A 25,617-nucleotide genomic window follows, 5' to 3' on the forward strand; every position below is an offset into this window, starting at 1 on the left:
ACAAACTTTTTTTTTTTTGCACAAAGTTGTCACTAAATGATATATTGCTCACACATGCTATGGGCATATGTGAAATGACACCTCAAAATACATTCTGCTGCTTCTCCTGAGTACAGGGATACCACATGTGTGGGACTTTGTGGGAGCTTAGCCGCGTACGGGACCCCGAAATCCAAGCACCACCTTCAGGATTTCTAAGGGCATACATTTTTTATTTTACTCCTCACTACCTATCACTACCTATCACAGTTTTGAAGGCCATAAAATGCCAAGATGGCACAAAACCCCCCCCAAATGACCCCATTTTGGAAAGTAGACACCCCAAGCTATTTGCTGAGGGCCATGTTGAGACCATTGAATATTTTTTTTTTTGTCCCAAGGGATTGAATAATGACAAAAAAAAAAATTTTTTTTACAAAAAGTTGTCACTAAATGATATATTGCTCACACATGCCATGGTTATATGTGGAATTGCACCCCAAAATATATTCCGCTACTTCTCCTGAGTATGGGGATACCACATGTGTGGGACTTTTTGGGAGTTTAGTCGCGCACGGCACCCCGAAAACCAATCACCACCTTCAGGATTTCTAAGGGTGCAAATGTTTGATTTCACTCCTCACTACCTATCACAGTTTCGAAGGCCATAAAATGCCAAAATAGCACAAAACCCCCCAAAATGACCCCATTTTGGAAAGTAGACACCCCAAGCTATTTACTGAGAGGCATGTTGAGTCCATGGAATATTTTATATTTTGCCACAAGTTGCGGGAATATTACAAACTTTTTTTTTTTTGCACAAAGTTGTCACTAAATGATATATTGCTCACACATGCTATGGGCAGAAGTCAAATTACACCCCAAAATAAATTCTGCTGCTTCTCCCGAGTACGGGGATACCACATGTGGGGGACTTTTTGGGAGCCTAGCCACGTACGGGACCCCGAAAACCAAGCACTGCCTTCCGGATTTAAATATAAAATGCTACCAAAAAAACTGTTAGCGATCGCAGGGATCAGGCCTGACTCTGCGATCGCTGCAGTTATGTGTTTAGTGTTTTGTAAGTGACAGTGATCGATCGATACTGCACTTGGGTGGGCTGGGCAGAGGGGCAAAACGCAGGTGCCAGCAGGTATCTGGGCTGATCCCGCTAACAATGCGTTTTTTTGGAACCCTGAACTGCTGGGGACGCTAGTATAGATCTGATCAGATCAGATATTGATCTGTTCAGATTCTATACCACTACGGGAGGTTTATGCTTTGCGTGTGGGTGTTAGCGGTACTGGCACTAACCTAGCGCTGCCTGGGGCGACGCAGACCCTGACCCTAAAACCTAATTGATATCACCCGCCGGGTGATCAGGGGGTTAAACCTTTATTGGGTAATAAATGGTGGGTGCCCTGATGCTATAAAAAGCAAACTAACCAAAGTCACCCGTAACACTTATACGGTGATCAGTGGTGAAAGGGTTAACTAGGGGCAATCAGGGGGTTCAAATTTTTATTAGGTAGTATATGGGGGTCCCTGGCGCTATATAAAAACCTGATGGGGAACCTAAATAACTAACTGGCTAACCAGCGTCACCAGTGACACTAATACTGTGATCGCTGGTGAAAGGGTTAACTAGGGGCAATCAGGTGGTTAAAACCATTATTGGGTAGTATATGGGGGTACCTAATGCTATAAAAACCTGGCGGTGAACCTAAAAAAATAACTAGCTACCTAACGACACTAGTGACACTAATGCAGCGATCAGAAAAACGATTGCTTAGTGACACTGGCAAAAGGGGGTGAAAGGGTTAACTAGGGGCAATCAGGGGGTTAAAACCATTATTGGGTAGTATATCGGGGTACCTAGCGCTATAAAAACCTGGCGGTGAACCTAAAAAAATAACTAGCTACCTAGCGACACTAGCGACACCAATGCAGCGATCAGAAAAATGATCGCTTAGTGACAGTGGCGAAAGGGGGTGAAAGGGTTAACTAGGGGCAATCAGGGGGTTAAAACCATTATTGGGTAGTATATCGGGGTACCTAGCGATATAAAAACCTGGCGGTGAACCTAAAAAAATAACTAGCTACCTAGCGACAGTAGCGACACTGATGCAGCGATCAGAAAAATGATCGCTTAGTGACACTGGCAAAAGGGGGTGAAAGGGTTAACTAGGGGCAATCAGGGGGTTAAAACCATTATTGGGTAGTATATCGGGGTACCTAGCGATATAAAAACCTGGCGGTGAACTTAAAAAAATAACTAGCTACCTAGCGACAGTAGCGACACTGATGCAGCGATCAGAAAAATGATCGCTTAGTGACACTGGCAAAAGGGGGTGAAAGGGTTAACTCTAGGGGCAATCAGGGGGTTAAATCTTTATTGGGGGGTGATAGGGGGCTACCCTGGACCTAACACTAACTGCCCTGACAGTTTTAACTGTTACAACTGACACTGAATGCATTGATCAGTAAAGAAATGATCAATGCAATCAGTGACACTGTGACTGGGGGGGGAGGGGGGAGGGGGGGGTTTGTGTGCCTGTGTGTACCTACATGTCAGTGTAGTGTTGGTGCACACTTACTTTTAGTCTTCTCCTCATAGTCCGGTCAAAAAGACCGCCCCGAGGAGAATGACATCACTTCCTCCTTCCTGTGTAAACAATACACAGTGGGAGGAAGTTCGTCATTGGCCAGGAGCGATCCAGAGGGGGTGGCCAGAAACCAACGGCCATCCCCTCATCACGGATCGCTTCTGCAGCGAACCGGACCGCCGTATCCAGCGGGAGGGGGTCCGATCGGACCCCCCACCCGCTGGAAGGCAGGCACGTACATCTACGTGCTTGTGCCTGCCTGTGCCATTGTGATGACGTACAATAGCAATACGGCGGTCCTTAAGTGGTTAATTAGTAATGGTTAGAATCCTTATGTTTTCACCCCCTTTCTTTCACAAGATTGAGCAATAATTCTCCATGGGATATAACCTTCCTATTCCGATAAAGAAAACCCCCCTTTTTCACATCTTTTAATTTTAATTTTACACTAAAAATTAGGACCTCCAGTCTCTCCTCTTGGACTTAATATAAACGTAATCTATGTTCCTTTATTAAAGCAATAATAACAGCTATACATGATAAAAGCAAACATTTGTATTTTAACATTCCCCAATTTTATATTTATATTCATCCCATTTATTTCAATTTTTATTTTTATTTTATTCTTATTTTTATTTATTTTTTATTTTTATTTCTATTGGTAATTTTCATTTCATTAGTCTGATATTTTATAAGAACCATATGTGGATTTCTACTTTCTATTTTGTGTATATTTACATAATAACCCCCACCGGGGTTTTATCATGACAGGGATATTACATGAATAGTAGATGTCTGGAGTGGGGTCAGTAGCAGGCTCATTTAGGCATAAAAAGCGGGTCACAGTGCTCCACGTTTATACATATAACCATCAGAAGTAGGGGATACGTCATCATATATATAAAAAATTGCAGCGATACACCTGCAATAGGAAGAATGTGTGACGCACACATCAGAGGAGGAGTAATTTGATCACAACATAGGGGATTCTCCCATCCAAAATGGCGCCGTTCGATCCGCGCAAGCGTAGTGGAGCACTGCACCCTACTTAAACAGGAAGGTGCACCAATATGGCCACTCCAGAAGACGTCACTCTGACGAAATGCGTAGGGCGTGGCTACGTACGTGCACCCTTCCTATAGCCAGAAGCGGCCGGCGGAGTTTGTTTTACCTGTTTACAAACACGAACTGTTTTTACTAGCGAATGTGAGTAATTTTCTTTTATGTAATTAAATAAAAAGCTGTTCAAACGTACTACACCATGGATATGTTTTTCTTCCCTCAATGTATATAACAACGGAGTGCACATAAAGTGAAGAGTGAACATTCCCCCAGCGCACCAGCAGCAGTATCCAGATAGCAGCACAGTGGCTCATACTGTGAAAGCCCATCCAACCCCATAGGGGTACATGATCTGGTGAGAGCATTCACATTACCACAACACTGAGTGGCGCACCGGGGACGAGCGTTTTCTCTGCATTGAGGATTGGCACTTTTGCACTAGTCACTTTACCTTGTGTTACCACTACCTGGGACATTACTGTATGGGACTTTCCAGCGATCCCAGAATGCGATTTTGAAAGTTTTTTCTATGCACAAGGACGTTTTTGGGATTAATTATTTTGCACAACCTTTTGAATGATTTTTTCTTATGAATTTTGATATTATTATTATAAGCAAATTATATTTATGGGTCACAGTAGTGTCAGCACGTATTTGCACACACTGATTATTGCATTTTTCTCATTTTAATTTTGCAACGTAAGAAAATTTCAGCACTGAAATATAGATTTGCACTGTAACACTTATAAACTAATTATTAATTTTGTATATATCTTTATAAATAGACCATCATAGGTTAAATATATATTGGGTTTTAGCGCCATAGCCCACTATTTAATCCTTTACATCTAGAGGTCGACCGATATATCGGCCGATATTTGCCGTTTTTTAAATAATCGGCATCGGCCGATTGTGCTGATAAAAAGCCGATTTAGAACTACAGCGGGACTTTGAAATGACTTCTGTAATAGAAGTCAGTGTAAGTTGTCTGAGTCGTCATAGAAACCCTTTCCTCCTCTCTGGGCAGGCTGCCAAGAAAAGAACAAAATGATACAATGTTTACACTTGAATGAATGAAGTCATCTCAGTGTGTAGAGTTCTCAGTTTAACCATTTAAAGACAATCTTTTCTGACACTTGTTGCTTACAAGTAAAAATCCTGTATTTTCTGCCAGAAAATCACTTAGACCCCCCAAAAATGATATATATTTTTTTAGCAGAGATCCTAGGGAATAAAATAGCGGTTGTTGCAATATTTTATGTCACAAGGCATTTGCACAGAGGTCTTTCAAATGCATTTTTTTGGGAAAAAAATACACCATTTAAAAAATAAAAATAAAATAAAAAAACAGTAAAGTTAGCCCATTTTTTTTTTTGTCCAAAAGTTTTGACTACCTGTTTTTATTTAATATATAGTTTTTTTTTTTTTTTATCTAAATCATACATACAAGTAAACTGATTGGAGGTTTGTTTTGTTTAATAAATGTTTAAGTGTAAGAAATTTTCTGTATCACTTATGAAGACTGCTTTCACACTGGAGCGGGCAGGCGTTGATGGTAAAACGCAAGTTTTAGCGGCTCTTTACAATCATTTTAGCGGTGCTATTTGGCTGCTAGTGGGGCACATATAACCCAGCTAGCGGCCAAGGAAGAGGTTAAATGCGCCCATGAAGCACCGCTGCCAAATCGCATTGCATGCGCTTCGGCAGTGGTGCCCATTCATATCAATGGGCAGGAGTGGTGGAGGAGCGGTATACACCACTCCAAACGTGCTGCTTGCAGGACTTTTTTTTTTTTAAGATCCTGCCAGCGCATCGCCTCTGTGTGAAAGCACTCTGTCTTTCACGCAGACTGCAGGGGAGCCATTTTGCAGGCGCTATTTTTAGCCCAAAAGCGCCTTAAAAAACGCCCCAGTGGGAAAGGTGTGTTAGATCAAGGGGGATTAAAAATAAATAAATAAAATAAAATCGGCCTAACATATCGGCCCAAAAAAATCGGCATCATATATCGGCTATCGGCCGCCATGATCTCTAAATATCGGCATCGGCATTGGCCAGAGAAAAACCCATATCGGTCGACCTCTATTTACATCTAAACCTCCCCCCCCCCCACCTTTAGGGGGTGGAGGATCTAGGCAAAGGCAGCTCTAACCCTTGTAAATCTTACGTCTAATAATTCACAGTAGTTTTTGTAATTTCAATTTTTTATTTTAATTTTCATTTATTTTAGTCACACACAGGGTGGGAAGTCCGTAGCATGACTTTATTTATTTATTTACTGTTCGCTGATTGGTTGCTACAGGTTAATGCACATCATTACCTCTCACTCAGCAGTGGAGCAATCCTAAATAATTGAGCAAGTAAAGGGGCACATTAATACACATACTACAGGAGAGTGTCAGAGAGTGCAGACATACTGCAGGAGACAATCAGAGACTGCAGACATACTGCAGGAGACAATGAGAGACTGCGGACATACTGCAGGAGACAATGAGAGACTGCGGACATACTGCAGGAGACAATGAGAGACTGCGGACATACGGCAGGAGACAATCAGAGACTGCGGACATACGGCAGGAGACAATCAGAGACTGCGGACATCCGGCAGGAGACAATCAGAGACTGCGGACATACGGCAGGAGACAATCAGAGACTGCGGACATCCGGCAGGAGACAATCAGAGACTGCGGACATACGGCAGGAGACAATCAGAGACTGCGGACATACGGCAGGAGACAATCAGAGACTGCCGACATACTGCAGGAGACAATCAGAGACTGCCGACATACTGCAGGAGACAATCAAAGACTGCCGACATACTGCAGGAGACAATCAGAGACTGCCGACATACTGCAGGAGACAATGAGAGACTGCCGACATACTGCAGGAGACAATGAGAGACTGCCGACATACTGCAGGAGACAATGAGAGACTGCAGACATACTGCAGGAGACAATCAGAGACTGCGGACATACGGCAGGAGACAATCAGAGACTGCGGACATACGGCAGGAGACAATCAGAGACTGCGGACATACGGCAGGAGACAATCAGAGACTGCGGACATACGGCAGGAGACAATCAGAGACTGGCGACATACGGCAGGAGACAATCAGAGACTGGCGACATACGGCAGGAGACAGAGACTGGCGACATACTGCAGGAGACAATCAGAGACTGGCGACATACTGCAGGAGACAATCAAAGACTGCGGACATACTGCAGGAGACAATCAGAGACTGCGGACATACTGCAGGATACAATCAAAGACTGCGGACATACTGCAGGAGACAATAAGAGACTGGGGACATACTGCAGGATACAATCAAAGACTGCGGACATACTGCAGGAGACAATAAGAGACTGCGGACATACTGCAGGAGACAATCAAAGACTGCGGACATACTGCAGGAGACAATCAAAGACTGCGGACATACTGCAGGAGACAATCAAAGACTGCGGATATACTGCAGGAGACAATCAGAGACTGCGGACATGCTACAGGTGATGGTCAGAGAACTTTCAGCAACGCACAGCTTGACAGTTGAATAACACAGCTCAGGGTTTAAGCAGTCAGGCATTTTATGGGTGTAAGGACATACCTGGGCAGCCAAACTCACTACATACATTTAGAGGTATGTGGGCGGGGCTTCCATTCTCTGATCTCACTACAACAGCCGGGAGCTCCACTCATGCTTTGTAGGGGGGCCCTGTTACCCGTGAATTGGGGCCCCAATTAAGGTTTTGCAGAGTGCACAGAGGACACGGGAGGCTGAATTCCCGCGCTAACCAGCTGAGAGGGGGTGGGGCCGGGAGCTCCACTGATGCTCTGACCCCGCCCCCGTGCATCCTATATGCTCGGAACAGAGCGGCTGTAGTGAGAGCCAGTGATCAGAGTGGGAGCGTCAGTGGAGCTCCCGGCCCCGCCCCCTCTATACTGGCTGGGGAAGATTTGGGGGGAGATTAAAGTGTTCACTACCCCCAACATTTCATATTCATAATATGTGGCTGCTGTACCAGGAAAAAAGTATTCTGTTCTCTTTGTATTGCTTCCCGCCAGCGGAACCCCAGAAAAAGGCAGATCGGGCCACTCTGTGCAAAACCCTTGCAAGTATAGACATGCTTGTTATAAAAAAAAAAAAAATCTTTACAACACTTTAATGCAGCTGAGGGAATGAGATCACTTATAAAAATGGGAAAAAAAGGTATCATTTTTATTTTATTTTTTAAATCTATACCAAAATGTTTTGCCTTTCATTTCTATTTTAAACTGAATGGATTGTTTTACAATGTGATTGTTTACAATCACTTTAGAGCCGGGTTTAGACATGTGTGGCCGCGGTTTCAGTGTGGCAGCCCAGTACGTTTCTGTTCACCAAAAATTTTCACCTGAAATTGCACCTGAACAAGATTCAAAAACCTTTTTGAAACCGCACTGCGGCTGTGTGAACTGGCTGCATTGAAAGCCGTTCACATTTAAAGGTTATACAAATCGGATGCTTTTAAAAATGCATCCAATTCGTATATATTGCAACCCCATCTTACTAACGCTGATGCACTCAATCTGGTGTCGCTGTGCATAGTATCCAATCAGCTTCTAACTTTACCTAATTAGGTTTTGGCAATAAACCTAGAAGCTGATTGGTTACTATGCACAGCTGCACCAGATTCTGCATGCACCAGCTGCATTAAATCTCCCCCTTTGTGTTCTGGAAATGTTTTCTCTCTCCCTTGAAGTCAGTATGTAGAACTCACCATCTTCTGGGTCATTGAAGACAGGAAATCACTGAAACTGATTTTGCCGGTCCCCTCCTTATCAATATCTGAAATCATCTTCTTTATTTCCTCCTTCTTTGGCTCAAATCCAAGGGCTCGCATGGCAACCTGCAATGGTTCCAAAATGTTAGCATTCAAAGGAAAAACTGATCTTTGCTTACAACCAACCATGCAAATGCTAACATTTTAAAGCCTCAATTACAACAGTGAAATGCATTCACAGCTTCAATACAGTGCAGGCAAACTACTGTATAATAATTTATCACAAATAATGCCCCACTATGATGTATTGTTCTTCTGTTTTTGCCTGTTCACAACTTACAGTTGTGCAATGGAGCTTAGTGCCTCTTAAAGGCATGCTGATAGTCAGGGCTGTATGTACAGCATCATTGAGGCATTCATGGACCAGTGCCTGAGACAGCAGGGTAAAGAAGGAGCACCAAAATGTACAAAATAGGATACTTTTTTCTGTTACACTGATACCTCTGGGTATTTATAGATGAATGCAGCAATAGAACTTAGGTGCAGGAGGTGTGGAGAAGAGTCAGAATCTTCATGGTTCAGAAAACATAAACCATCTTTCCCTTCCTCTTGTTAGTTCAGACAAGAGGCAGACCAATATTTAAGGAAACCATCATCATGTGATGTGCATTCAGAAAGTATTCACACCACTTCATGTTTTCCACAATTTGTTATGTTACCTCCTTATTCCAAAATGGATTAAAGAGGAAGTAAACCCCTTCAAACCACTTTGACCTACAGGTAAGCCTAGATTAAGGCTTACCTGTAGGTCCAAGCAATATCTCCTAAACCTATATGGTTTAGGAGATATTTTCCCGAAAATGGGCACCGCTGTCTACGGCGCATGCGCCGTAGACAGCGGCGCGCAGGCGCACTAAATGCGGCAAATCCAAGAATGGATTTGCCTAATTTGTCGACTCCCGTGCGCATGCGCGGGAGTGACGTCATCGCGGTTTCGCCGAATGGCAGCGTCGGAGCTGCGAGACGCGACTCCCGTGCGCATGCGCGGGAGTGACGTCATCGCGGCTTCGCCGCTGTCATTGGTCGGAGCTGCGAGACGCCACCAGCAAGATGGATGCGGCGGACTACAGGGATCAGCGGCGACTTCGCTGACTCCTGTGTCAGGTAAGTGACACATAATGAGCTACTATGCGATGCATAGTAGTCCATTATGCTTTACCTTTGCAGGGAAAAAAAGAGGAAGTAAACCCATCAGGGTTTACTTCCTCTTTAAATTCATTATTATTATCCTCAAAATCCTACAAATAATACCCCATAATGACAACGTGAAAGAAGTTTGTTTGAAATCTTTGCAAATTTATTAAAAATAAAAATGATCACATGTAAATAAGTATTCCCAGCGTTTGCTGTGAACTCAGGTGTATCCTGTTTCCACTGATCATCCTTGAGATGTTTCTTCAACTTGATTGGAGTCCACCTGTGGTAAATTCAGTTGACTGGACATGATTTGGAAAGGCACACGCACCCGCCTATATAAGGTCCCACAGTTAACAGTGCATGTCAGAGCATAAACCAAGCCATGAACTCCAAGGAATTGTCTGTAGACCTTTGACACAGGATCTGGGGAAGGGTACAGAAAAATGTCTGCAGCATTGAAGGTCCCAATGAGCAGAGTGGCCTCCATCATCCATAAATGGAAGAAGTTTGGAACCACCAGGACTCTTCCTAGAGTAGGCCGCCCAGCACAAACAGAGCGATCAGGGGAGAAGGGCCTTAGTCAGGGAGGTGAACAAGAACCTGATGGTCACTCTGAGAGAGCTCCAGCATTTCCCTGTGAAGAGAGAAGAACCTTCCAGAAGAACAACTATTTATGCAGCACTCCACCAATCGGGCCTGTAGGGTAGAGTGGCCAGACCTGAAGTCACTCCTCAGTAAAAAGCACATGACAATCCACCTGGAGTTTGCAAAAAAGCACTTGAAAGACTCTCAGACCATAAGAAACAAAATCCTCTGGTCTGATGAAACAAAGATTGAACTCTTTTGCCTGAAAGTCAAGCGTCATGTCTGGAGGAAACCAGGCATGTCTCATTACCTGGCCAATACATCGCTACAGTTACCATCCCTACAGTGATGCATGGTGGTGGCAGCATCATGCTGTGGAGATGTTTTTCCGCGGCGGGAACTGGGAAACTAGTCAGGATTGATTGAAAGATGAATGCAGCAATGTACAGGGGGATATCCCTGATGAAAACCTGCTCTAGACCTCAGACCGGGGGGGGGGGGGGGATACTCATCTTCCAACAGGACAACGACCCCAAACACACAGCCAAGATAACAAAGGAGTGGCTATGGGACAACTCTGTGAATGTCCTTGAGTGGCCCAGCCACAGCCCAGACTTGAACCCGATTGAACATCTCTGGAGAGATCTGAATATGGCTGTGCACTGATGCTCCCCATTCAACCTGATGGAGCTTGAGAGGTCCTGCAAAGAAGAATGGGAGAAACTGCCCAAAAATAGGTGTGCCAAGCTTGTAGCATCATACTCCAAAAAAGACTTGAGGCTGTAATTGGTGTCAAAGGGGCTTCAACAAAGAAATCAGCAAAGGCCATGAATACTTATGTACATGTGATTTTTTTTTTTTTTTTTTTGTTTTTTCAAATAAACGTCTTTCACGTTGTCATTATGGGGTATTGTCTGTAGAATTTTGAGGAAAATTATGAATTTAATCCATTTTGGAATAATGCTGTAACATAACAAAATGTGAAAAAGTGAAGGGCTGTAAATACTTTCTGAATGCACTGTATTCCATGAGGCACCAGGATCACTCCATTTGCTAATGGAGGTCCAGCACTGTGCACGTCCACAGATCGTTTCACCCCTACCCTTTCGGGTCTAGCTGGGTTTGCTGGGGCACAGGGAGCCATTGGCTCCCAGTGCTGTCAATCAAAAGAAGTGATGAGGGAGCAAGGCCGAGCCCCACTGCCTGTGTCAATAGACACTGGACAGAGGGAGGTTCCAGGAGTGCTGGCGGGGGAACAAGAAAAGAGGAGGTTCCTGCCCGCTCTGTGCGATTCCATTGCACAGAGTAGGTAAGTATAGACATGTTAGTTATTTTATTTTTATTTTTTTAATGTAGCTTTACAAGCTTATGATCTACTAAAACCCCCAGATCCGTCTCCACTACGGATCCCCCAGTTGTACTCCCTCTAGTACAGTGCCTTGAAAAAGTTTTGTCATGTTACAACCAAAAAGTAAATGTATTTTATTTGGATTTTGTGTGATAGACCAACACAAAGTGGCACATAATTGTGAAGTGGAAATAAAATGATAAATTGTTTTCAAAATTTTCTACAAACAAATATGTGAAAAGTGTGACGTGCATTTGTATTCAGCCCTCTTGAGTCAATACTTTGTAGAACCCCCCCTTCTCTGCAATTACAGCTACAAGTCTTTTTGGGTATGCCTCTACCAGTTTTGCACATCTAGAGAGTGACATTTTTGCCCATTCTTCTTTGCAAAATAGCTCAAGCTGTGTCAGATTGGAAGGAGAGTGTCTGTAAAAAGCAATTTTCAAGTCTTGCCACAAATTTTCAATTGGATTTAGGTCTGGACTTTGACTGGGTCACCCTAACACATGAATATGCTTGATCTAAACCATTCCATTGTAGCTCTTGCTGTATGTTTAGGGCAGGGGTGTCGGCAGGGGGTGGCTAGAGCCCCAAATGGGTCTCCGAAAAGCTCACAGTCTCAGGAAGGCTCCATCCAATTATTAGCCCCGAGCACCACCGGCCGCCGCCGAGTGGGGACCGATCTGATCCGCCAAGTGACCTAGCAGGTCCCGCCTTCTGGAGCTATGATGGATGTCCCACTGGTCCAATGGCGGGACGCAGGACATCCATCATAGGTGCTGCAGGCTCCAGAAGGCGGGAATTACAATGGCGCCGCTGCACCGCACCACATCACTGAGATCCCCGCTCGGCAAGATCATCATGGCAGCGGAGGAGCGATCGGGCGAGATCTGTCAGTGACTGCACCGATGTATTGTTGATGACCAGGTGTGCTGGAGTGGGGGCAGATGGCAGAGTGAAGAAGATCTCGGTGGCAAGGTATGTTAAGTAGGTGTATGTATGTTAGGTCAGTGTATGTAGGTGAGGACAGTCTATGTATGTTAGGTAGGTGTATGCATGTCAGGTAGGTCAATGTATGTTAGGTAGGTAGGTGTATGCATGTCAGGTAGGTCAGTGTATGTAGGTCATGTAGGTAAGGTAAGTGTAATGGTCAGTGTATCAGGTAGCCGAGTGGTCAAAATTGATGGGCACTGGTAAGCCCCAGGCAACAACCAGCAAGTGAGCTTGCCCAGCTAAAAAAAAAAACGTGCCACGACCACCCTGGTAATTGTCCTGTAGACAGATTCTCCCACCTGAGCTGTGGATGTCTACAGCTCCTCCAGTGTTATCATGGGCCTCTTGGCTGCTGCTCTGATTAATTCTCCTTGTCCGGCCTGTCAGTTTAGGTGGACAGCCATGTCTTGGTAGGTTTGCAGTTGTGCCATACTCTTACTACTTCCAGATTATGGATTGAACAGAGCTCCATGAGATGTTCAAAGCTTGGGATATATTTTTTTTTAGAACCTAACCCTGCTTTAAACTTCTCCACAACTTTATCCCTGACCTGTCTGGTGTATTCCTTGGCCTTCATGACGCGATTTGTTCACTAATGTTCTCTAACAAACCTGAGGACTTCACAGCTGTATTTATAGTGAGATTAAATGACACACAGGTGGACTCCATTTACTAAATTAGGTGTCTTCTGAAGGCAATTGGTTCCATTAGATTTTAGTTAGGCTGCTTTCACACTGGGGCGGTATTCAGGCGTTACAGCGCTAAAAATAGCGCCTGTGTAACGCCTGAAAAAAAACGGCCCCTTTAACTCCAGTGTGAAAGCCGGAGGGCTTTCACACTGGAGCGATGCGCTGGCAGGACAGTGAAAAAAGTCCTGCTAGCTGCATCTTTGCAGCGGTGAAGGAGCGGTGTATTCACCGCTCCTAAACCGCTCCTACCCATTGAAATCAATGGGACACCGCGGCAATACCGCCGGCAAAGCGCCGCTACAGCGGCGCTTTGCGGGCGGGTTTAACCCCTTTTCGGCCGCTAGCGGGGGTTAAAACCACCCCGCTAGCGCCCGCACACCGCCGCTAAAACGACGGTAAAGCGCCGCTAAAAATAGCGGCACTTTACCGCCGACGCCGCTCCCGCTGCAGTGTGAAAGCAGCCTTAGGGGTATCAGAAGAAAGGGGCCTGAAGAAAAATGTATGCAACACCTTTCAGATATTTGTAAAAAAAAAAAAAAAAATTGAAAACCATGTATCATTTTCCTTCCACTTCACATTTATGTTTTTGGTTGTAACATGACAAAAATGGGGAAAATTTCAAGGTGTATGAATATTTTTTCAAGGCACTGTATGTATGATGCACGCATATTCTTAGCCCCCAAGTGCATACCTACATTTATCAACATTAAACCTCATTTGCCACATAGTTGCCCAATTAAAACTCCATTGAGGTTGGCTTGTAAATTGGAGACATCCTGTAAGGACGTTATTCCAATGCACAGCTTGGTGTCATCTGCAAATATTGCAATGGTAATTTTAATCCCAGACCCAATATCATTTATAACCACTTCAATACTGGGCACTTAAACACCTTCCTGCCCAGACCAATTTTGAGCTTTCAGCGCTGTCGCACTTTGAATGACAATTGCGCGGTCATGGTACACTGTACCCAAATGAAATTTTTATCATTTTTTTTCCCACAAATAGAGCTTTCTTTTGGTGGTATTTGATCACCTCTACGGTTTTTATTTTTTGCGCTACAAATAAAAAAATACCGAAAATTTTGAAAAAAAAAATATGTTTTTTTTTGTTTCAGTTTCAAGACTTTGTAAATAAGTACGTTTTCTCCTTCACTGATGGGCACTGATGGGGCTAAACTGATGGGCACTGATAAGGCGGCACTGATGGGCACCAATGATGTGGCACTGATGGAGACTGATATGTGGCACTGATAGGTGGCACTGATGGGTGGCACTGATGGGCGACACGGATGGGCACTGATAGGTGGCACAAATTGGCACGGATTAGCATGGATGGGCGGCACAGATGGGCATGGATAGGCGGCACAGATGGGCATGGGTGGGCACTGATAGGCGGCACAGGTGGGCACTGATAGGCGGCACAGGTGGGCACTGATAGGCGGCATTGTATTATGTTATACTGTACTAATGGATGCCAATCAGTGCCAAACAATAATGCATGCCAATCAGTGATGCCCATTGTGGGCAATGATTGGCATCCATTATGGGCACTGATTGGCATCCATTGTGGCACTGACTGGCATCCCTGGTGGTCTAGGGAGGATTACCTTTTGCTGGGCATCCCTGGTGGTCCAGTGTGGGCATCCTCGGGGGGCTGTGCTGATAATCGATCAGCACAGACCCCCCCTGTCAGAGGAGCAGCTGATCGGCTCTCCTCCACTCGCGTCTGACAGACGCGAGTGAGGAAAAGCCGATCACCGGCTCTTCCTATTTACACTGTGATCAGCCGTGATTGGACACGGCTGATCACGTGGTAAAGAGTCTCAGTCGGAGACTCTTTACCGAGATCGTAGTTGCCGGGTGTCAGACTGACACCCCGCAACAACGATCGCCGCGATGCGCGCCCCCGGGGGGACGCATCGGCTCATAATCCTGATCACGTCATATGACGTCCGATCAGGATTATGCAACCACTTTGCCACCGTCAATTGCCTATAGGGCGGGCGGCAAGTGGATAAAGTTATTAAAAAGTAAGGGTCCCAAAACTGAACCTTGGGGTACACCACTGATAACCTTAGACCATTCACCACTTCTCTCTGAATTCGGTCTTTTAGCCAGTTTTCTATCCATTTACAAACTGATATTTCCAAGCCTGTAGACTTTACCTTACACATGAGCCGTGTGTGGGGAACTGTGCTAAACACGTTTGCAAAAATCCAAGTATACCACGTCCACCACCACCAAGGTTTTACTTACTTCTTCATAAAAAGAAATCAGGTTTGTTTGACAACTTCTGTCTTTCATGAATCCATGCTGTCTGTTGCTTAAAATATTTCTTCCTAACATACCCTATCATTAAACTCTCCAGTATCTTCCCTACTATAGAAGCCAAACCAACAGGTCTATAGTTACTTGGTGAAGACTTTGATCCCTTCTTGAATATGGGCACCACATTGGCCTTACGCCAATCCAGTGGTACAATTCCAGTTTTTAACGAGTCCCTAAAAATGAGAAAAAATGGCTTTGAAATGACAGCGCTCAATTCTTTTAGGATCCGTGGGTGTATACTATCTGGTCCAGGTACTTTATCCACCTTTATCCTTTCTAAATATTTCTGGACCATATCACTTTGAGTCATTGTGGATCATTTGGGGGTGTGTGAATACCATTCCCTTTATGGACTTGAGCTCCCCTATGCTCTTTTATATACACAGAGCTGAAGAAAGTATGTAACAAATGTGCCTTTTCTTTGTCTCCAGTCACCCACTTCAGATTATTTTGTAAAGAGCCTACATGCTCAGACCTGACCTTTTTACTATTAATATATTTGAAGAATTTTTGGGGGTTTGTCCTACTATCTTTTATAATCTGTCATTCGTTTTGAATTTTTGTGTCCTCGATTTCCTTTTTACATATTCTGTTATATTTAAATGATAGTGTTACTCCATTATTATATTTTTTTAAAAGCTCCTTTCTTAATATTTATAGCTTTTTTTTTTTTTTATTTGGGTGTGAGCCACATAGGTTTTATTTTTAGTCTTTTAAACTTACTGCCCATGGACATATATATTTTGCAGTGAGTTCGCATACAGTCTTTTTGAAAAATTTCCATTTCTGTTCTGTGTTCACCAATGCCAATATTCCCGTCCACTCTATATCTTGGAGAGTAGCCCTCATCCTTGAAAAATTTGCTCTCTTAAAGTTAAGCGTTTCTATATTTCTATAGGATTTTAGATATTGTTTTAAATCCCACGCTTCTCTTTTAACTACTTGCTAACCACCTGCCGCAGTTATACTGCGGCAAGGTGGCTCGGCTGCGCAAATCGCCGTAGCTGTACGCCGTCTCATGAACTCGCTTTTGTGGGCGTGCGTGCATGTGCTCCCATTGGCCAGCAGGAGGAGACAATCATCAGGTCTGGTAGACTCGATGTCCGCCGGCCACCCGAGATCGTTCCCCGCAGTGACAGAACGGGGACCTGTGTAAACAAGACAGATCTCTGTTCTGACAGGGAAGATCACACAGACCCTGTCTTTCTGCTATGCAGGAAGACGGATCTGTGTGTTGTCTCAGTGAGCCCTTCCCTCCTACAGTTAGAACAACAGTGAGGGAACACAGTTAAAGGGATTGTAAAGTCAAATTTTTTATTTTTTTAAAATAACAAACATGTTATACTTACCTCCACTGTGCCACTCATTTTGCACAGAGTGGCCCCGAACCTGCTCTTCTGGGGTCCCTCGGCGGCTGTCTCTGCTTCTTCCCACAGGTGCTTCTCACGTTCATGCGAGCTCCCTCGCATAGGTGAGAAGCACCTGCGGGCGCGCTCCCGTGATACAGCCGGTGGCTATAGCTGCTCGCTGTATCACAAGGCCCCGCCCCCGGCGCGCTGCGTCATTGGATGTGATTGACAGCAGCGCGAGCCAATGGCTGCGCTGCTTTCAATCCATCCACTCCAGCCAATCAGCGGCCAGGCTGAGCGGCGAAGAGGACGGAGGGGGCGAGCGCGGGATTTTCGAGGGGTCAGGTAAGTAAAACGGGGGGACTGGGAGCGCCGGCAGTGTCAGATGTTTTTTCACCTTAATGCATAGAATGCATTAAGGTGAAAAAACATTTACCTTTACAACCCCTTTAAGCCCTTAGCCACCCCCCCCCCCCCATTAACCCCTTCCCTGCCAGTGTCATTAGTATAACAGTGCATATTTTTAACACTGAATACTGTAGTAATGTCACTGGTTCCCAAATAAAATGTCAAAAATGTCCATTAGGTGACCGATCTGTCCGCCACAATGTCTAAATAAATAATAAAAATGTCATAAATCTATCCCCTATATTGTAGACGCTATAACTTTTGTGCAAACCAAACAATATACGCTTATTGGGGTTTTTTTTTTACCAAAAATATGTAGCAAAATACATAATAGCTTAAACTATTAAGTAAATGTGTTTTTTTTTTACATTTTATTTTTTTGGAAGTGTTTTATAGCAGAAAATAAAACATTTTGTTGTTTTTTTTTTCAAAATTGTCGTTTTTTGTTTATAGCGCAAAAAGAGGGGTGATCAAATACCTCCAAAAGAAAGCTTTATTTGTGGGGAAAAAAAAAAGGACATCAATTTTGTTTGGGTACAACATCGCACGACCACGCAGTGGTCAGTTAAAGCAATGCAGTACTGCATTACAAAAAATGGCCTGGTCATTAAAGAGGAAGTAAACCCTGATGAGTTTACTTCTTCTTTTATTCCCTGCAAAGGCAAAGCATAATGGACTACTATGCATCGCATAGTAGCCCATTATGTGTCACTTACCTGACACAGGAGCCAGCGAAGTCACTGCTGTCCCCTGTAGTCCGGCGCATCCATCTCCTCGGTGGGTCTCGCAGCTCCCCCGCTGTCATTCGGTGAAGCCGCGATGACGTCACTCCCGCGCATGCGCACGGGAGCCGAGACGTGCGGCATCTTCGTTATCGAGAATGCCATGCTCAGTGCGCCTGCGCACCGCTGTCTACGGCGTGCCCATCTTCGGGCAAATATCTCCTAAACCGTTTAGATTTGGGAGATATTTCTTGGACCTACAGGTAAGCCTTAATCTAGGCTTACATGTAGGTCAAAGTGGTTTGTAAGGGTTTACAACCACTTTAAGGGAGTAAATCCTGCTGGGGCTGAAGTGGTTAACTTGCTGTACTCCAGTGTTTGCATACATTGTAAGCTCTAACGAGCAGGGCCCTCTGATTCTTCCTGTATTGAAATGTGTTGCAATTGTACTGTCTGGCCTACTGTTGTAAAGCGCTGCGCAAACTGTCGGCGCTATATAAATCCTGTATTATAAAAATAATAATAATAATAATAATGCATGATCTGCAACAGAAAGTTAGTATCCTGGTGACTAAACCTCGTTCGATCTTGGAATATCATGTACACTGAAAGCTAGGTAAGGATCTCACTACCACCAAAACTCATTTTTGTAATTGATGTTTTGCTATGCTTCTTGACATACTTGTCACTCAAATGTTTCTCTATATATATCCTTGTTTATAATGTGGACTTTGTACAGCATGGACAATTCTGTTACAGAAATTAATAATAAATAAAATAAATAAAAGGTGATGAAAAAATGTGAGAAACAAAAACGGCTAAGCAACCCAACTAAGAGAGAGTTCCTACTGACAATTCATTAGATATTTGCATTGAACATGTATATTTGTGTAACTGATTTGTATATGAACCTTCACCTTTAGTTCCTTAACATCGATCGTTCCTGTGCCGTCAGTATCGAACAAATCAAAAGCCTCTCGAATCTCCTGCTTCTGCTCCTCAGTCAGTTCCGGCTTTGGTACAGTCTTTTTCCTCTGAGTTGCCACTCCCAGCGTTGGTTTCATGTAATTGGATGCCTGCATGTCAGTAAAATAAGTACACATAAAACAAAGTTTTTACACTTTTATGTTATTATTGCTTATTTACAGTATATTAAATATAAACACATGTTCTGTTCCTACTTGTATTGTAGTTTATGTTCTAATGAGCTTGCTACTCATTTCAAAAGTCGATTTACAGAAACAAGCAAGCAGCTTGTTTCATAGATAGCCAGCGGGAATGTGACATGGCAGCGTGATGAAGGGCTGCTTAACACCAAAGAGATTCTGCTAACTCCAGCACGTGGTACAAGGCTTGTAATTATTACCACCCAACAATCACTTCTTAACCGCTTTCTGCCCAAGTAACATATATGTGTAGTGGCAAAGGCTTTATAGCACACACACCACACATATGTGTCCGCGGGCAGCAGAGCTTTCAGTGCTAAGAGCGCACACACAGCACCGGAACGGAGCTCTCAGGAGACGGTGGGACGCCTCGTGATCATGTGACTACTGTGACAGCCACGGTAGTCGTATGAAAAGAATACAAGATGTTTTTTGAATGGACAAGGTGGAGAGCGAGTGGCCCGCAGTCATCACTGAACAATAGCTGCAACTGTAAGTTTCAATGCTGGATATTTGGCACTTAGAGTACTGTACAGGCCGAATTAAAGGGGTTGTAAAGGTTCATTTTTTATTTTCTAAATAGGTTCCTTTAAGCTAGTGCATTGTTGGTTCACTTACCTTTTACTTTGATTTCCCTTCTAAATGTTTTTCTTCTTTGTCTGAATTTCTCACTTCCTGTAAGCTTGCCCCCATCATCCGAGCCATTCTGGCTGGGGGGTTAGTCAGCGTGCTCGCCCCCCTCCCTTGGGACTACATCCCCAGCCAGAACGGCTCAGATGATGGGGGCAAGCTTACAGGAGTGAGAAATTCAGACAAAGAAAAAAAACATTTAAAAGGGAAATCGAAGGAAAAGGTAAGTGAACTAACAATACACTAGCTTAAAGGAACCTATTTAGAAAATAAAAAAAATGCACCGCATACTAGCTCATTTTGAAATACTTACCTTAGAACGAAGCATCGGTATCTCACCCAATGTCAGCTCCCTCGGCATGGACCGGGTATGTTGTCACTCCCGTGCGTGCTCACGGGAGACTTCTTTCTGGCAAGGTCCGTTATCTCCATAGGCAACGGTTTACATTTTTTTTTACATGTTACCTGTTTAGCGTTACAGAGGCTGTCTTGGGTTATAATTATTGCTCGCGCTCTAACGTTTATGGAGATACCTCACACGTGTGGTTTGAACATCGTTTACATATGCGGACATGACCTACGAATGCGTTTGCTTCAGGAAGTGAAGGGAAATCTCCCCATTGGAACACAGCTGGCAAAAAAAAAAAATAATAATAATAATCTGACAAGGGTTATAACCCTCCCTTACTCTATACAAAATGAAAAAAAAATGCCTATAGTTATTTTTCTCCAGAGTTTAGCTTAAAGAGGAACTGCAGTCTGCTCACATAATTTGTAATAAAAACGTCTTTGCTATTCTGAAGCTTCCCTCCAACCACTTTACATATTATTTTCTATATACTGTGATTCTGTACTTGCCAAATATGCTGCAGAAACCTCCCTCCACTGAGTCTGGCTGCATCCATTTTAACAGTGGGCAACTTTTGAAGTTGCTGCCTGTTCACTTCCTGGATTTACAGAGACACACAGAGGCACACCTCCAGCTCTGCAGCTCTCATTGGCCCTCTTATGACTCATGGCAAACTAACGAGAGTGAGAGAGAAACCTGTGCATGATGTCATAAGCCTAGGCTAATGACCAGACAAGAAAACAGGAAGTGGGCTGTATAAGGTATTTACAGACAGGAAAAAAATGTTTTACTATCCAAAGTTAAAACAACAAGATTTAATAGATGGAAAGTTAAAAATAAAAAAAAATTGTTGAAGGTCCGCGTTAACCATACTATAAAATGTTACTCATTCCGACACCAAAAATTGCGATATACTGGTGTGACCGACTTCACGTTAGAACAGAAAAAAAGGACTGACGCTGCTCAGGCTCTCTCTACCACCTACCCCATGGGACGAGAAGGTGATGAGAAGGTGATGAGGGCCAGGATCTCCTAAACCAGTGATGGTGAACCTTGGCACCCCAGATGTTTTGGAACTACATTTCCCATGATGCTCAACTACACTGCAGAATGCATAAGCATCATGGGAAATGTAGTTCCAAAACATCTGGAGTGACAAGTTCGCCATCACTGTCCAAACCTGTCCACTTCATATTTCAGTAGGTAAGCAGGCCTTATACACCTATCTTGGAGGACTAAAATTCAAATACAGGACAGGACTATTGGGAACTCCCTTTGTCCTCTTATACATAACAGACTGGTGTGGTCTGGTAGTCCTCAGAACAATATAACAATGCAGCACAAACAGAGAGCACAGCAAGTTATCAGCATTTGCATCCAAACAGAAGTCCATGTTAGGGTTTACATACACTTTAAAATCCCCCCCTGGAAAGGTCCCCTAACCCCACAAATCATCCCCCCTTCTCTTCTGGCTAATCACTGGAGCAAAGCTCCCCCCTCCCCCCCCCCCCCCCCCGTCCCAAAGACTTGCCTAAATCCATGGTCATATGACATGCCAGGTCTCAAATCTTCTATCTTCCAGAGCATGAAGGTCTTTCTTCAGGTGACCATGGCAATGCTTGGGTTATGTGGACACTCCCTATTGGCTGCCCAACTGCAAGGTCCTATTAGGCCCCACAATTACAGTGATGACACCCCAGGAGAACAGTCTATACAGGCACATTGCAGCTCTGAATGCATGGTCCCAGAAGAGGTACCAGTGAGGGACTTGGGATGGGGGACTCAGGTAAAGCTACAAAGGGTTTTGAGGAGGTATTAGAAAAATAACTGAATAGGAGGAAGGGGGTGAGAGGCCAGATTTGCCTCCTCCTGGAATCGTCAGAAACACAGAGCATACCTTTCAGATGTGTTTTAGAAGGTCTCATGGCTGACTGCAAGCATTTCTAAACAAGTTTACTGTGACCTGTCCCAATAGAAACTTTGTGGACGGTCTGATTCCAGTTCTCATTAACATGCAAAGGAGAAAACCAAGCTTATACTTTATCAAAGTGGTTGTAAAGGCACAAGTTTTTTTATCTTCATGCATTCTATGCCCCCCCCCCCATACTTAACTGAGCCCTCTATCGATCCAGCGATGTCCACAGAGCCTTGCCTCTCGTTCTCCTGTTGTCTTTTGGCAGCAGTGGGAGCCATTGAACATGTACCATTGGCACCGAGTTTGGAGAGGCCAATCAACTGACAGCATTAAAGCAGAATTCAACCCTCCTATCCTTAACAGCCAAGGAAGCTGCTTCTGTTGGATCTACAACTGCCATGGTGCTGCACATGTGATCAGTTATGACACCAGCCATTTGATGGTTCGACAGTTTGGTTGAGGACGCAAGCAAATGTGACAGTTAGCAATCCCGGCATTCCAAGAATGTAACTGTTTTTTTTAAACCGTTAAATTGATGGGTTTAGTTCTACTTTATGATTTACTGCTGCTCAGGGGCTCTGGTCTTCAGCAAAATGGCAGCCTTCAGCAAGAAGGTCCAAGGAGCAATGCTGGAGGCAATTTACAGCACACACATTTTGGTAGCATCATTATTAATGTGGAATGAATGTTCCTTGCTAAAGAACATCATTTTTATCAAGCTGTTATGGGTAAAGTTCTGCTTTAACTCTATATAACAGATACATTTGGCGGTAGTTGATGTCAAGGACGCACAGGGATAGGGATAAGCTCAGGCGTGTTCGCCTACGCCACGTGCTGAGCCCGCCAGGAAGTCGGCGCAGCGCTGCGCTAATCATTGGCAGTGAGACATTGTCCGATATCTACAGGCACACATCTGGAAATGTCTCACTGCCTGTGATTAGCGCAGTGCTGCACCGGCGTCCTGGCGGGCTCTGCACATGGAGCATGCGAACGTGCCAGAGCTCATCCTTACACAGGAATCGCATGCCAAATCTTCCATGTACACTGTGCAGCCCCTCTCATTCTTTTCACCAGTGACACCGATCCCCCTACGATCAATGTGGAATATCCAGTAATGTGTGATCACAGTGATTTATGTAAATATATCTCGCTGCACCTGGATCTTGAAACTGGTGCTTTGGCTTGCCAACCAATCAGAATCCTTATTTCATTTTCTATCTACAGTTTGGGTGAATTAGGGAAAGTCATAATTGGTCTACATAGGAAAAGCCCAATTTTCTTCCTCCAGTCTAAGTAAACAGACATTACTGGTTGAACCATCCCTGATCTGTCCATCGCTGTACCATACCATGCCATGCAGCACAAACCTCTATACAGGTACAAGCTGCACACACATCCCCATTACACATCACTCACCATATTGCACAGGCCTGATATTACTCTCCTGCGACCCACCCACCTCGTCCCGCACGCTGACCAAGCCGTCCATAAACAACCAATCACCGTTCAGGAAATTCATGATACCATTTGCCATTGGTGTGGTTGTCAGATTCCCAGCCAATAAGCACACAACTATTATCATATGTCTGAACGAGGCTTGAAACTCACGTGCGCTTCCTGTATACAGCGGGCGCACAAAATTACGTTTTAGGTGGGTTACCAAGGACACAGCCGTCGTGTTTGGCTATTGGTTGGGGATGTGAAAGCTCCACCAATAGGGAGTGAGCACCTGCTGTCTGCCGATTCTCAGCCCATGGTTGGGGATGTTATCAAAGGGAATGTGAGTTATTGTTCGCTGTGTGCCGGGCTACAGTGCGGGACAGGTAAGGTGCTGCTACATCTACACATGGCTCATCGGGACAGTCTCATTATACCAGGGCTCACCTAAAAGCCAATCAGAATGAAGCTCCCATTTTTCAGCTGTCATTTTCAGGTGGATGGTTGTATCTGATTGGTTGCTAGGGGCAATACAGGCAGTTTTTATTTATATTTCACTTAGTTCTGTAGGGCTGGCATTTTTTATGCGTTGTTTTAATAAGAACACATTGGTGTTCACGGCTGAGGGTTTTATTGTCTCGCCTTGCCAACTTTTCATTCAAATTATTATACAGGATTTATATGGTTCCAACTGTTTGCATAGCACAGGGCAGTCATGTGCATGTCATGATGTGTTATCAGGGGCCGGCTGCAAGAACCTGAAAATAACAGCCGCCTCCTGATGACATAGCAGAGGAACATGGCGGGGTGGGAACTGGTGTACAATGGTGGATTATAACAGGACATGGCTGGATGTGCTGGGCAAGGGGGGATATTTATTCAAGTTGACCTTTGCTTAACCACTTAACTAATGGGCACTTAAACCCCCCCCCCCCCCCCCCCCCCCCTCCTGCCCAGACAAATTTTCAGCTTTCAGCGCTTATGCACTTTGAATGACAATTACGTGGTCATAAAACGCTGTACCCAAATTAAATTTTTAGCATTTTGTTTTCACACAAAGAGCTTTCTTTTGGTGGTATTTAATCACAGTGGGGGTTGGCTGCACTGGTGGGGGGCAGATGAGGCGGCACTGGTGAGGGGCAGATGAGGCGGCTCTGGTGGGGGGCAGATGAGGCGGCTCTGGTGGGGGGCAGATGAGGCGGCACTGGTGGGGGGCAGATGAGGCGGCACTGGTGGGGGCAGATGAGGCGGCACTGGTGGGGGGCAGATGAGGCGGCACTGGTGGGGGGCAGATGAGGCGGCTCTGGTTGGGGGGCAGATGAGGCGGCTCTGGTGGGGGGCAGGTGAGGCGGCTCTGGTGGGGGGCAGGTGAGGCGGCTCTGGTGGGGGGCAGGTGAGGCGGGCTCTGGTGGGGGGCAGGTGAGGCGGCTCTGGTGGGGGCAGGTGAGGCGGCTCTGGTGGGGGGCAGGTGAGGCGGCTCTGGTGGGGGGCAGGTGAGGCGGCTCTGGTGGGGGGCAGGTGAGGCGGCTCTGGTGGGGGGCAGGTGAGGCGGCTCTGGTGGGGGGCAGGTGAGGCGGCTCTGGTGGGGGGCAGGTGAGGCGGCTCTGGTGGGGGGCAGGTGAGGCGGCTCTGGTGGGGGGCAGGTGAGGCGGCTCTGGTGGGGGGCAGGTGAGGCGGCTCTGGTGGGGGGCAGGTGAGGCGGCTCTGGTGGGGGGCAGGTGAGGCGGCTCTGGTGGGGGCAGATGAGGCGGCTCTGGTGGGGGCAGATGAGGCGGAAATTGTACACTGATGGGTGTTACTGATGGGCACTGGTAGGTGACACTGATGGGCAGTACTGTTGATAAGGCACTGTGGGCACTGGTGGGTGGCACTGTTGTATACTGCTAGGTGGCACTGACAGGTGGCACAGGTGGGCACAAATGAGCTGGCGGCAGCTCTCCTTGATCAGGACCGATGTCCCTGTCACAGCCGCTGGTGATCAGCTTTTTTTTTTTCTCCTCACACTGTCAGTGCGAGGACAAAAAATAGCCGAAATAACGGCTCTGTTTACATCACATGATCAGCTGTCATTGGCTGACAACTGATCACATGGTAAGGG

The 25,617-nt window shown here is 45.1% G+C and overlaps 2 protein-coding genes across 3 annotated transcripts in view; one reads left to right on the top strand and one right to left on the bottom strand.

Moving 5' to 3' along the window:
* CETN2 (centrin 2) overlaps window positions 1-23,566 on the bottom strand; it is a 56,644-nt gene extending 33,078 nt beyond the window's left edge. Inside the window, exons 1-3 of the mRNA XM_077450225.1 lie at window positions 23,499-23,566; window positions 18,940-19,098; window positions 8,399-8,527 (exon numbers count right to left, since the gene is read on the bottom strand). Coding sequence (XP_077306351.1) covers window positions 8,399-8,527; window positions 18,940-19,098; window positions 23,499-23,501 — 291 coding nt within the window. The 5' untranslated portion in view covers window positions 23,502-23,566. The remainder of the gene's footprint in view (window positions 1-8,398; window positions 8,528-18,939; window positions 19,099-23,498) is intronic.
* A 179-nt stretch (window positions 23,567-23,745) lies between these two features.
* NSDHL (NAD(P) dependent 3-beta-hydroxysteroid dehydrogenase NSDHL) overlaps window positions 23,746-25,617 on the top strand; it is a 41,574-nt gene continuing 39,702 nt past the window's right edge. The window contains exon 1 of one of the 2 annotated variants that reach the window (XM_077450234.1): window positions 23,746-23,905. The gene's annotated coding sequence lies outside the window, so the exon portion shown is untranslated. Of the gene's footprint in view, window positions 23,906-23,950; window positions 24,016-25,617 lie in introns of those variants that run through there. The other variant, XM_077450239.1, reaches the window with a different exon arrangement.

This window comes from Lithobates pipiens, unplaced genomic scaffold, assembly GCF_037356315.1.
Source record: "Lithobates pipiens isolate NorthernLeopardFrog02 unplaced genomic scaffold, aLitPip1_a1.2 Scaffold_1, whole genome shotgun sequence".
NCBI classification, from domain to species: Eukaryota; Metazoa; Chordata; class Amphibia; order Anura; family Ranidae; genus Lithobates; species Lithobates pipiens.